At 41.6% G+C, this 12,751-nt stretch overlaps 1 protein-coding gene across 2 annotated transcripts in view; it reads left to right on the top strand.

Moving 5' to 3' along the window:
* Adam9 (ADAM metallopeptidase domain 9) overlaps window positions 1-10,479 on the top strand; it is an 80,894-nt gene extending 70,415 nt beyond the window's left edge. The window contains exons 19-22 of one of the 2 annotated variants that reach the window (XM_052751856.1): window positions 1,525-1,666; window positions 3,239-3,431; window positions 6,744-6,811; window positions 9,065-10,479. In XM_052751856.1, coding sequence (XP_052607816.1) covers window positions 1,525-1,666; window positions 3,239-3,431; window positions 6,744-6,811; window positions 9,065-9,158 — 497 coding nt within the window. In that variant the 3' untranslated portion in view covers window positions 9,159-10,479. The remainder of the gene's footprint in view (window positions 1-1,524; window positions 1,667-3,238; window positions 3,432-6,743; window positions 6,812-9,064) is intronic. The other variant, XM_052751857.1, reaches the window with a different exon arrangement.
* The last annotated feature ends 2,272 nt before the right edge of the window (window positions 10,480-12,751 follow it).

Below are 12,751 nucleotides of genomic sequence, written 5' to 3'. Positions count from 1 at the left end.
GTTATGTTCAGGGCCTTCCACGCATAGTTTATGCAGTGTTTCTCATGATGGGGTGTTGAGGTTCATCTCAGGCTTTCTCTGTGTCATGAGATGACCCTATAGTTTTCTGTGTGTGTGCTGACATTTTCTTCATATTTATACCATACGTTGAGCCATTTTTATAGCCCGGAATGAAACCATCTTAATGATAGTGTATAATTTTTTAAGGTATGTTTTACAATTTGATTTTCAAGTATTTTATTGAGGATTTTGTATCTGTTTCTATGAAGGATGTTCATCTGTAGTTCCCCCCACCCCCATCCCTCTCCTTTTCTTTTTTGATGCATCTTTATTATAGTCTGAACAAGAGAAACACTGGCTTTGAGGATTGCTGTTGGAGATTCCCATGTTCTAACACATGGAACAGTTTGAGGGAACCAATGTCAGTCTGTCTTTAAATGTCTGGAGCACTGAGCCGTGAGTCTGCCTGTGCCTAGTCATTTCATTCATTGTTGAAAGACTTTCTGTTACAGCGGCATGGTCAGAGGTTGTTGACTTAGTAGATCTTAATATCCTCTTGGTTTAATTGGGAGAGGTGAGCGTGTCTAAATACTTAACAATATCTTGTAGATTTCCCCGTTTATTGGACTTGTGAAAACTTCTCTAGTAATCTTCTGGATTTCAGTGGTATCTGTTGTAATATTCCCTTTCCAACTTGAATTTTATTGATTTCTCTCTCTCTTTTGATTTGTCTAAGGGTTTGTCAATTTTATCTTGTCATGTGCATCTGGAAAGATCTATAATACCACAGGCGAATTTCCATGTCATATTGTAGATAAAGCTAAATCTGTGATATATAAAGAGCTTGAAGAAATGGAAAAGAAGAAAACCAAATATTCAGTATAAAACATGGAAAAATGCTCAACTCAGTATAAAAATGTAATTTTAAATCCCATATGATATCACTTTTTTTTTTAACCTACCATATTGGGAAAAAAGCCAGAATTTTGGCCTTGTACGGGCTATGGAAAATTTTTATATATCGCTTGGGAATGTACCAAATTTTAACCATTACTGTGGAGGACAGCTTTATAACACATCTAAGAAAGGATGAATGCATTTCCCTGACATAGAACAAATCTTCTCCGGGGAAGATTATTCTGTAGTCATGCCGGAGTACATATGCCCTGGCTTAAGAGCAAAGTCACGCGTTGTAACATTTCTTCAGTACTGAAGTGTTGACCAAATAGCAGCACATATCAGAACTCCCTCTCTGTTTATGTAGCTGGATTGAGAGCAAGGAAGGCTCTGTGTGTGGTGTAGACAGACAGGAGCAGGTGAAGAAGTGATGCCCAGCAGGGCCTGTGTGACAGAGGACTCCCGGGAGATGTATTTTGTCCTTTCTGAGGTTTGCATGAGGAAACACTAGAAGATTAAATAAGAAAAATGCTGATGTGAAACATGTACAATTACCCGGGGTCATCCTGGGTGGAGAGCACTGACGTCTAATGGAATTGCCCATTGGTGTGCATGTTGTCTTTCCAGCAAAGAGCACGGCGCTGAGGGATGGACTTCTGGTGTTCTTCTTCCTAGTCGTGCCCCTGGCTGCGGTCACCATTTTCCTCTTTGTCAAGAGAAATGACCTTCGGAAAACCTTCTTCAGGAAGAAGAGGTCGCAAGCGTACGAGTACTTAGCTTTTCCTCTTTAATGTGTATTAAGTAATTTAAAGTCATTATTCATGATCTGCCGTAGAACTCAGCAATCTTTTAGAAGTGGGGTTCTGTGATATCGTGCCGTTCTTTTGATGTGATAAACATGGGTGAAGATGGTGGGGGACCAGCCCTGCTGGCGTGGGCTTGTGGTCTAAACACTTGGGAGGCTGAGGCAGGAGGGCTGTGAGTTCAAGGCTGGTCTGGACGATCTGCGGAGACCTTATTACTCACACACACACAGTCCCTCTCTTACACACACAAGCATACACACGCACCCACACAAATTAAAGAAGAAAAAAGAAGAAAGACTGGTGTGTAAGCCACCTCGTAGGCCAGGCAGGGGAAGGGCTGTGTGAGCAATCTGTATGCTGTTAACAGTGGTCCTTAGGGCTCATTGTGCCTTACATTGGTTTCTGATAGTTGCAAGTAAAATTGAGGGCTTGACATTTGATTGAGGTTTTCTAACCAGAGATAAAACACAGGATAAAAATAAGACGTGTGGGAAACTTCCATGTCTTCCTTTCATGTATCAGTTCTTAGGAAGGAAGTTTCAACTCTTGGTTTTGAGAACAGAATTTAAGAAATAAGTTTTGGTGGGGAAGAGTTAAGGTTTTTATAATTCTGACGGCTGATGCTTTTCAGTCAGTATGTTGAACTTGCATAAACATCCCCATCAAAAGTCACTTCTAAAGCATTGAATCAGTATTTAGCATATGTTAGCAAGGGCATTATGACCAGATATGAGTTCAGATTTTCTGTCAGTAATTTGGTAAAAATGTGAACTGAAATTGGCATAACTCTGAGTCTGGGCTTACTTCCTATAAAATGAGGATAATAATATTGCCTATTTTGTAGGGTTTTTAAAGGTTAGATGAGGAAGTATCAGCCAAGCCCAGTATGGGCATGCAGTTCTCGTACAGCTCTGATAAGGACTCCAGGTGTCCGTGTAGACTTTAGGGCCCTGTTTGTGGCAGACTGTGTTATACTTTTCTGCAGTGTGCTGGTAGGAGGAGCTTCAGAGTTGGGAGTGTTCTGTCCCCCACCCCCACTGGCCATCACAGTTCTCCGCAGGCTTCTGTGTCTGAGTCTGCAGTTTTAGTCACATAGCAGAGCAGTCTCCAAGCATCCCTGCCTGGCAGACTCCCTGGCCCCTCAGAGGGGCGATTGCTGGTATGGTTCCAGCCACTGAACTTGCTGAGTTTTAGGGTGACGGCTTCACATGTGCATTGCAACCTCAGAATTTGCTTTTAATTTTCTCTGATTTTTAAGAAAAATTGAGGAGAAGAGTTAGAGAACACTGACCTCGCTGATTGAATTTCATAGATTCTTAGAATTTCAGGTTCTTGAATTCTGAAATGGGCTTAGGAATCTCTTCTAGTCCCACAAGGACGAGATTTGTGTGAATGCCATTAAAAATACCACGGAGGCCTCCGCATCCTCTCTCATCACCACCAGTGTTACTTTGCATTGGGAAAATGGAAGCTATGTGTAGTGTGTCCTGTACAGATGTTCTCATGAATTAACTCCGAGTACTCATGTCTTTCAGATCAGATGGCAGAAGTCAAGCAAGCGTGTCTCGACAGTCTGGTGGTCCAAGTGTCTCTAGACAACCTGGAGGTCCAGGCGTCTCTAGACAGCCTGGAGGCCCAGGCGGCTCTCGACAGCCTGGGGGCCCAGGCGTCTCTCGACAGCTCGGGGGTCCTCAGCATGTTCCTCCAGTTGGCCCATCTAGAGAAGCTGTAAGTTTCACAAAACTGTTTCTAGCTCTTCCCCAAATAGTACTACCAACTGGGACACAAGCACGTAGGTTTCATTAAATCAAGATATACTCTTCGTCCATTCATCAGTAGACACTTCAGTTGTGTCCAGCCCTGGCCAACCAAATAATCAAGAAAAAAAGAGCCTCAAAAGGAAAGAATTTTGAATGTTGATACCACAAAGAAATGATTCTTGGAGCCGCAGAGATGACTTGTTGCTCCTTTGGAGGACCCAAGTTCGATTCCCAGCACTTACATGGTGGTTACCTATAACCCCAGTTCTGGGGGTCCACTAATGTGCAGGCAAAATAGTCATACACATAAATTATTTTGCATGAAGTAAGATAGTAAATACAAAGACATTAAAGAAGTGCTAGCTGTTTAAGAAGATAGTGTGGAGGCAGCAGAGGGCTCTGTGCCGTCTTACCCACCCTTCCCCTTTGACACAGGGTTTTTCTCAAGTTTCCCAAGTTGACCTTGAACTTACAGTTCTCCTGTTCAGCTTTCCTGGGTATCTGAGATTGCACACTTGTGCCACCAAGCCCTTTTTGTAGAGTTATTCAAAATGTACAAAATGCCATTGTGATCTAGTCGCTCTGTTTGTTGGGAAACGTTTACTCCTCTGTAACCATAACTTGTGTGTGAAAAGACTGTGGTATCTCCAGTGTGTTTTCTTAGCACTTTTGCCAAAAATCAGTTGACCTGGGGGCTGAAGAGACAGCTCAGAAGTTAAGAGCATTGGCTGCTCTTGCAGAGGACCTGGGTTCAGTTCCAACACCCTCATGGCAGCTCATAACCACCCGGAGTTCCAGTTCCAGGGGATCCAATGCCTGCTTCTGGCCTCCTCGGGCACCAGGCATGCATAGGGTGCACTTACATTCACTCAGGCAAAACATACATATAAAATATCTTTTAAAAAAATATCATTGCCCTAGCCAGATAAATGGTTCAAATGGGCAAAGGGCTTGCTTTCAAAGTTTTGGGGACCTGCGTTTGAATCCCTAGGACCCATGTAAAGCTGGGCATGACAGCACACATCTGTAATCTCCATGCTCCCAAGTGAAACCGGAGGTGCAGACAGAAACCCCAGAAGCGCTTGGGCCAGCTAGTCTGGTGTACCCAGCATGAACAACAGAGACTGGGTCAAAAAGGGAGATTGGCAAGGACTGGTACCCAAGGATGCCCTCTGACGTCCACCTATATACTGTGGTGTGTACACCTGCACATGTTACACACTCCACGTCACTGCTCTGGAATTTTGACAGGGATTGCATTGACATTGTGGGTTGCCTTGGGTTGTATGAGCATTTAGCTGTGAGTTCTTGCTGATCCAAATCTTACTTGTGAGTCATCTGTTTAGATTTTTTATTTATTCACCATTCACTAGTGATAGGTTGTATGTTTCTAGCCACGTATTTATTTTCTAGTTTACTCAGCTTGTTGTTCACAGCAGCAGCTTAAGGATCGTTTGTTTGGCTGCATTTTGGATTATAATGCCTTCTCTTCCGGTTCTGAATCTGCCATCCTTTCTCCTTCTGATAGTCTAGTGTATCGATTACTTTTCCTTTTGCTATAATAAAGAACCCCAACAAAGCAGCTGACAGACAGGAGAGCTCATTTTGGCTCACTGTTCGAGGGTGCGCAGTCCTTTGTGTTGGGAAAGCACAGGCAGCTGGATCTTGAGATAGTCCGGAAGAGGAAGAGCAGTGTGAGCTCTTCCCCTTTTGAAGCAGCCTACAACCCAAACCCAAAGAATGGTGCCACCCTCCATCGTGTTGGGTCTTCCAACTCCAGTTAATCAAGCTAATCCCTCACAGGTGTGCCGGAGGCTCATCTCCGAGGTAATTTTAGATCCCGTCAAGCTGAAAGTATCGACCATCACGTCTAGATAATAGTATTTTGATTTTATCTTTTCAAAACCTTACTCCTTATTTTCACAGATGTTTCTTGACTATTTCAAGTATTTCTCCTCTTCTCTTTATCTTTTCTTTCCTTCTACTAACTTTATCATTATAGAATTTCCTTCTTACAGTTTTTATGATTGGTTTATTTTTATTTTTCTAGGTGTTTTTTTTTTTTTTTTTTGGTTTTTCGAGACAGGGTTTCTCTGTGTAGCTTTGCGCCTCTCCTGGAACTCACTCTGTAGACCAGACTGGCCTCGAACTCACAGAGATCCGCCTGGCTCTGCCTCCCGAGTGCTGGGATTAAAGGCGTGCGCCACCACCGCCCGGCTTTATTTTTCTAGGTTTTATAATAGAGCATTAGGTTGTTATTTGATAGTTTTCTCCTTTTGAAATGGCATGTCCTCCTTTAGATGTAGGTATTTATTGATTTAAGTTTACTATGAACTCTCCTTAGATTTCCCTCAGATGGATCTTACAAGCATTGTTAATTTTGTGTTTACAATTTTTGTCTGAAGAGGTGTTTCTGTGTCTCTTTTGATTTCTTGACCCAATGATTGTTCAGAAACAATCTATGTACTTTGGAGTTTTCTGAAATTCTCTTATATTTATTTTAGTCATGCCATTGTGATTGGGCTACTTGAGATTTCAGTATTCTTATATTTGTTAAGACTTGGTTTGTGGCTGAACAAATGCTCTCTCATGGAGAATGTTCAGTATACTGGAGAACAATGAGTATTTACTTCTATAAAACGGACGGAATGTTATTTGTGTATCTGTTAGGTCTGTAGTTCATGGCTGATGTTTCTTAACTGATTTTTCTGTCTGCACAAGCTACAGATGACTGAAAACAGGACATTGGACTTGTTTTACAATCTATCTCTGCTGCAGATCAGTTCATATTTGCTATATTTCACCACTGTGTCAAGGAAGAGTATCATGAATTCTACTATTAGGGATAATAGGTGATTGGTATTCATACTACCAATTAGGTAACTTATAGAAGCCTATAAGCTAATAAAATGTCAGAATATTTTATTTAAAATGTAATGGTAGTCTTTAGTTAATTCAATTTCATTATAACTTAGTATTATTTAATTTGAAAATACAGCTTTAAAGTAAGGAAGTATAACATTTAGTAGTAAAGATGGGTTGAACAGGAAAATATTTTTCAATCTGCTGTCCTGGAGATCAAACTTGGAGCTTTATGCATGCTAGAAAAGCACTCTGCCTTTGATCCTCACCCCTGGCTCATTTAACCAAAATAGTTTTGAATGTCAGCATTGTAAGTAGCCTGATAAGTTTATTAATTACTTTTATACAAAATAACCTTAGACAGATTTATGACTACACTCGAGCAGTAACTATGCATTTTCTTTTCTTTTCTTTTCAGCCTATGACTGCAAACAGATTTCCAGTACCAACCTATGCAGCCAAGCAGCCTCCCCAGTTTCCATCAAGGTCGGGAAGAAATGGGTTTAGATGACTTGGCCACATTAAAATTCAGGAGTCAATGCCTTACAATTTCCATTTAAAGTTGACTTAGGGCAAGGTATTAGGTAATTTAGCTTGGAACAAGTTCGAATAGCACACAATTTGTGGGAAAGCTTTCTAAGAACTTTTAAATGAATGTCATTATATTAGTACAACATCAGAAAAAAATCTTAAAAATGGAGTCAGACTGCCACCCTGTAGAGCTTTTGGTGTGTATGAAATTCAGAATCAAGGACCTCAAAATAACGAGTGGTAGAAGACTCGGTGGTGGTGCCCGCTTTCCCACAGAGATGGCTGGAGAAGCTAGAGCAGGAGGATATGAGCCTTTGGAAAGGAAGAGACCAAGGAGGTAGGGACTGTGGGGCCAGGGCCGGAGCAGGACACAGAGACGACGGGCTTTGTGGAGGACGTTTCTGTCACACATGCAGCCACCTGTTCTGGTGACAAGTCAGGAACCAGGTGGTTCAGAAGTGTTTTCAAGGAACTAGGAGGGCCGAAGAGGCAGAATTACAGTTCTGCCCAGGGAGAAGTCTCAAGACAAGCTTTCCAGGCTTTGGGGACCCAGGGCCAGAGATGTTCTATACTCTTGATTGATTTATACGCCAAGGAGCCAGGAATACAAGTGTAGAAATTGTGACTAAAACTCTATCATACACCATAAAAAGAGAATCAGAGATCTTCTAGTGATCGTCAGACATGGGCTTTAAATAATTCTGATCATGTTAGTGGTCCAGATTGAGATTTCAACATAGAACTGGAAATTAAAAAACAAAACAAACAAACAAACAAACAAAAAACCCCAGAAAAACACAGATCCCAGAATCTAAAAATACCAGAACGGAAGTGATAGGCTGAATGCATAACATTTGAAGGACATGTGAAATGTGTTACTGTACTTTAGGTCCTATGAAATGTGTCTGACTCCTCCCACTCCCACATCCTTTACATTCCAGCCCTATTGCCATAGCCAGTGGTTTCTCCATGTGTAACTTACTATTCGGGAAGAGGGCGTTGCCATCCCTCTGAGGATGGAGAGGAAAACACGTGAGCCGAGTTATTTTCTAGATCGTACTCTAGTATGGCACGGGAGGGAGGGAGAAGGGGAGCCACAGCTTAGAGTCTGGATCTTGAGATGGATGTGTGTAGATATAGTGGCTTGTTTAAATGTCAGGTTGGATACCGTTTGAGGGATCTGGAGTGTCACTCCTGTGTGTGAACGTAGAGTTAGTTTTACACAAAGCAGTGGTTTGATGCCCATAATTTAAAAAAAGATTTATATTTTTATTTATTTAATTTTATATATATGAGTGATTGTCAGTATGTATGTACGTGTGTATGTGTGTATATATGTATGTATGTATTTATATATGTATGTGTGTATGTATATATGTATGTATGTATGTGTGTACACTATGTGTGTTGGTGCACATGGAGGCCAGAAGAGGATGTCAGATCCCCTCAAACTGGACTTTTCGATGGTTGTGAGCCACCGTATGGATGCTGGGAACAGAAACCAAGTCTTCTATAAGATCATCAATTGTTCTTAACTGATGAGCCTTCTCTTCAGCCATACCCATAATCCACCCATAATTTTTTAATTAAAGATAGTTTTAAATGGACAGAAGTAAAACAATACGAAAATGAAAACTATTTAACAGCCGAGGAACAGGATTGCCCCTCCCCCAGTAACCCTTAGCTTCCTGTACCTCCTCAGGGAGAGGATCAGGTCCCACAAGTTCCTCCTACGCACGAATGTGATGGGATGCTGGTGGGCTTTTTCTCAATTAGATCTTGTCTGGGCACCCTCCATGTCTGCAGATTCTTGGGTGTAACATCCACGTCATTGCCAGGAGACAGGGTTTCCCAGCACATCTCCAGTTCTCAGGATCTTTGGTTCTCTCTTCTGCCTTTTCTTTGGGGTTCCCTGAACCACAGAGGGGGTGCATAGATGTCCCATTCAGAACTGAGTGCTCAGCCGTCACACATACACACACGTAGTGATTCCCCATTTTAGACTAGTTAGACTAGCCTAGACTAGTCTAAAACTGGGTCCCTTTAGCCAGTGAACACTGTATGGACAATGATCTCAGAGCACAGAGTAGAGAGTGCCCTTGCCTGTGCTCAGAGAGGTTGAGGGTTGTGTTGTGTTGAACTTGTCATGAATCCAGCATTATTTCATTCAGTCCACGCACTCTGCTAACTTATTTTTCCTCCTCACAGGCCACCTCCACCGCAGCCAAAAATATCATCTCAGGGAAATTTGGTTCCTGCTCGGCCGGCTCCTGCACCTCCATTATACAGCTCCCTCACCTGATGTTAGGTTCTTATTTTTCAGAAGTCTTCAGGGAACTGAGCAAATGCTTTTTGTTTTGTTTTTGTTTTTGTTTTTTTTTTCCTGATGTTTTCTTGAAAAGCTTTCTCTTCCAACTATGAATGAAAACAAACTACCACAAAACAAGCTTTATTAACACAGAAACGGAGTGGGGAGTTGAGAAATACAGGAACGTGCAGACACTCCAGGAGATTTAGAGTTAACTTCCCATCATTAAAACGTCTTCTTTGGTCATTTGTGAGTTTAATGCCCTTAACGTGGATTAAGTTATTTTGAACATATTATTGTAATGATTCTCAAATTAACTGTATTGGTGTAAGATTTGTCATGATGTGCTTAAATGTAATCCTGACTTTTTGACCTCAGTTTTCATTAATAGTTTCTGGTTGAACATTTGAACATGTATTAACCTAGGAAAACTGACTAACTGCCAATAATGTCTACAACTTCATCTTGCATGGATTAACAGCCATTTATACAGACTCCTGTCTCTTTCTCATATACAAAAATGCAGATGTCCCGAAGAAGAATACACAAGAACCACAATTACTAGGTCGTGATATAATTTGAAAGTTTGAAATATGGTGTGTATTCAGTTATTGGCTTCCATTTTTTATGATCTTTCACGAATAATAACTATGATAAAATTGATTTAACACTAAATCAGTTACTGGCTTCCATTTTTTATGATCTTTCAACACCAATGAATGGTAGAAATTGATTTAACACTAAATTTTCTTTACACATCACGTAAAGCATTGTGGTAGAGTTGCTTTAGCTGAAGGGCACACTTTCCGGTACGAGGTGGTAGACCGAAGCACATAGGTGCCGATTGAACAGAAGCATGGAGAATGCCTTCGCCAGGTGAGCTGTTATATTAAAACCACTTGAGAATTCATGAGCACTTTAACTCTCAAATCTGAATTTCAAAGCTTGATATTGAGTCATTTAGAATGTTTACATTTACTAAGGTGTGCTGGATCTTATCTCTTTTGACTAATATTTTCATAAAAATTAGGGTGGAGAGAGGAAGGAAGAAATGGTTTCCTTAGGTAACTACAGACATTATCATGGCATCTGTGAGTTACTGTCTCAGCTGTATTAAAATGAATTTGTACTTTGAAAGAAATGATATTGACACTAAAATTTTAAACACTTAAATTTTTTCATAATCTTTCATAAAGAAGTTTAATAATAGGTATATTAACTGAATTTCATTAGTTTTCTAAAATAATATTTTGGTTTGTGTATATATACATATTAAAATAAAAACATTTACAACAAATAAAATACTTGAAATTCCTTTTTGGTCTTCCTGTTACTTTCTAAATACACAACTATTTGGAGTCTTATTAATTTATGTGTTACGACTTTTGCCAAATGTGCACAACGCCTGTGTTTAAGGAAAACACATTAGAAGATACAAAGTTCATTTTTCAGGATAAATATTTTAACAGTTACCCTGGTGAGGAATAAGGCGGTGTTGAAGGCCACAGGTCCCGCAGCACCTCTGAGGATGAAGAAAGTTGGCTGACTGACAGGAATCTGCCTTTAGAAGCATGTGACTGTCGCGTTGAGGTTTCAGCTAGGAGGTGGGCTGACATGTAGGCACTGTAGAATATCAGGGATCTGCCAATGCTAAGTAAATTAATCGCACTGGTAAGTTTCCAAGAAGAACGAAATCACATGAATTTTAGCCAAAGTGCAGTAGAGAACCATGTTGGAAGAAAGCCTGGTGGCGAGTCCAAGGAGCGTTGTGCTTGTGGAAGCATAGACCCAGAATAAGAACATCATTTTACTCTTTCTTGAGAAATTTCTCCACACATCGCAAAAATAAAAATTAGTTCAACTTTAGAAAGAGTACATACATTGATTGTGCTTTGGCTCCTGTGCACCATCCATCACAAGCGTCTCCAGCTCCGCATGCGCGGGTTTTGCCACATGCAGCGGGGACCAGGGTGAGAACTGAGGTGAGTGGTGGCAGATGGAGGCGGGGCAGGAGTGGGGGTGCGCTCCAAAGACGTGGCCCACGGAGGCCCCGGGCACGTGCCCCACGCAACGGCTTTACAACTGCCTGGGTGCTCCAGGAGGCGCCATGCTGGGCGCCACGCTGTGCCCACTGCTGCTGCTGTTGGCCATGGTCGGGAGCGTGCTGGCATCAGGACCCGGTGAGCGCTCCGCGGGGCTGGGACTCTGAGTTTGGGGGACACTTTTCTTGTAGGTCTGTCATGCACGGTCATAAAACTCAAAAAGCATATCCCCCAAAAAGCACTCCCAACAGCTTCCGGAACCCCACTTAAACTCCAAAACCACCTTCCACAGATGATGTGCATGCCACAATAATTCGCCGGAAATAGGAACGGAAAGCCAGTGAGCCACAAAACCCCAAGCTCAGAGAGAGTGTAGAGGTGCATATGGGGTCCGGGCAGGGGCATACTCCTGGCCGAGTTGTTGGATCAAGTAGGGTGGTTTAGATGCTCACGGCAGCTTGGCAGGTTGTGATGGTGAAGTTGTGAGTCCAGCCAGCGCTTGTCTCCAGCTCTGACATGTTGCCGGTTGTCCTGTAGAAATGCGTCTTTTGCTTCCATGTCATGTGTTCCTCACGTGGGAGAGTAGGAAGGTGAGGGCAGGGTGCCAGCTCGGTCGGGTTCTGATGAGTGCCCTCTTCCTGTTTATCATATTAGAAATTAAAATGGAAATTTAAGGGTGTATGGTAACATTTAAAACAACAGAGCCAGACCTTTCACATGTTAGCACACTTCAGAACTAAGAACCGTCTCGAAAAGCCAAACTGGAAACAGTACAACTAAGAACTGTTCTCCAGGGGCAGAACAGAAAGCTGGCCTGGCTTTGATTTCCCGCAGATCTCCTTAACACCTGCATCGAGAGAAGACACCCAGACTGTATTCCTTCGGCTTCCAATCTGGTGCTGCGGGTCTAACCTGAAGTACAAAAGGAGGACTTTTGTAGCCATTTCAGACAAGCACAGGCTCTCTGCCTGCTACACCAGTGTTGGGCCAAGAGAAAAAGAAGAGCTGCGATACAGAATCTAAAAACATACCAGCAAGCTTTTACTCCTCCTTCCCATTCTTCCCTCTAACCCATCCAACCCCCTAAAACTCCTCCCTCACCTCTTTTTACTTAATGAAATATATATGTATACACACACACATATATAATATAATATAATATAATATAATATAATATAATATAATATAATATAATATAATATAATATAATATAATATAATATAATAATATAATATAATATAATAATATAATATAATATAATATAATATATATTAGTATATTATCTTTAATCTTTAAAATACACACATTTACCCACAGCTTTTACAAGATTTTTTTTTTTAATTTAAATTTTACATGTATGAGTATTTTGCTGCGTGTAAGTCTGTGCGCCACTTCTGGGCCTGGTTGGTGCCCTTGGAGGGCAGGAGAAGGTGAAACAGTATTCCTTAGAACTGGAGTTACAGGCGGTTGTGAGCTGCCATGTGGGTGCTGGGAATCCAACCTAGGTCCCCCGGAAGGACCGTTAGTGCTCGTAACCTCTGAACC

This window comes from Peromyscus californicus, unplaced genomic scaffold, assembly GCF_007827085.1.
Source record: "Peromyscus californicus insignis strain IS unplaced genomic scaffold, ASM782708v3 Scaffold_23__1_contigs__length_62951481, whole genome shotgun sequence".
NCBI classification, from domain to species: Eukaryota; Metazoa; Chordata; class Mammalia; order Rodentia; family Cricetidae; genus Peromyscus; species Peromyscus californicus.
Note: the sequence above shows the minus strand (reverse complement) of the source record. Positions and strands in the feature narration are given on the sequence as shown.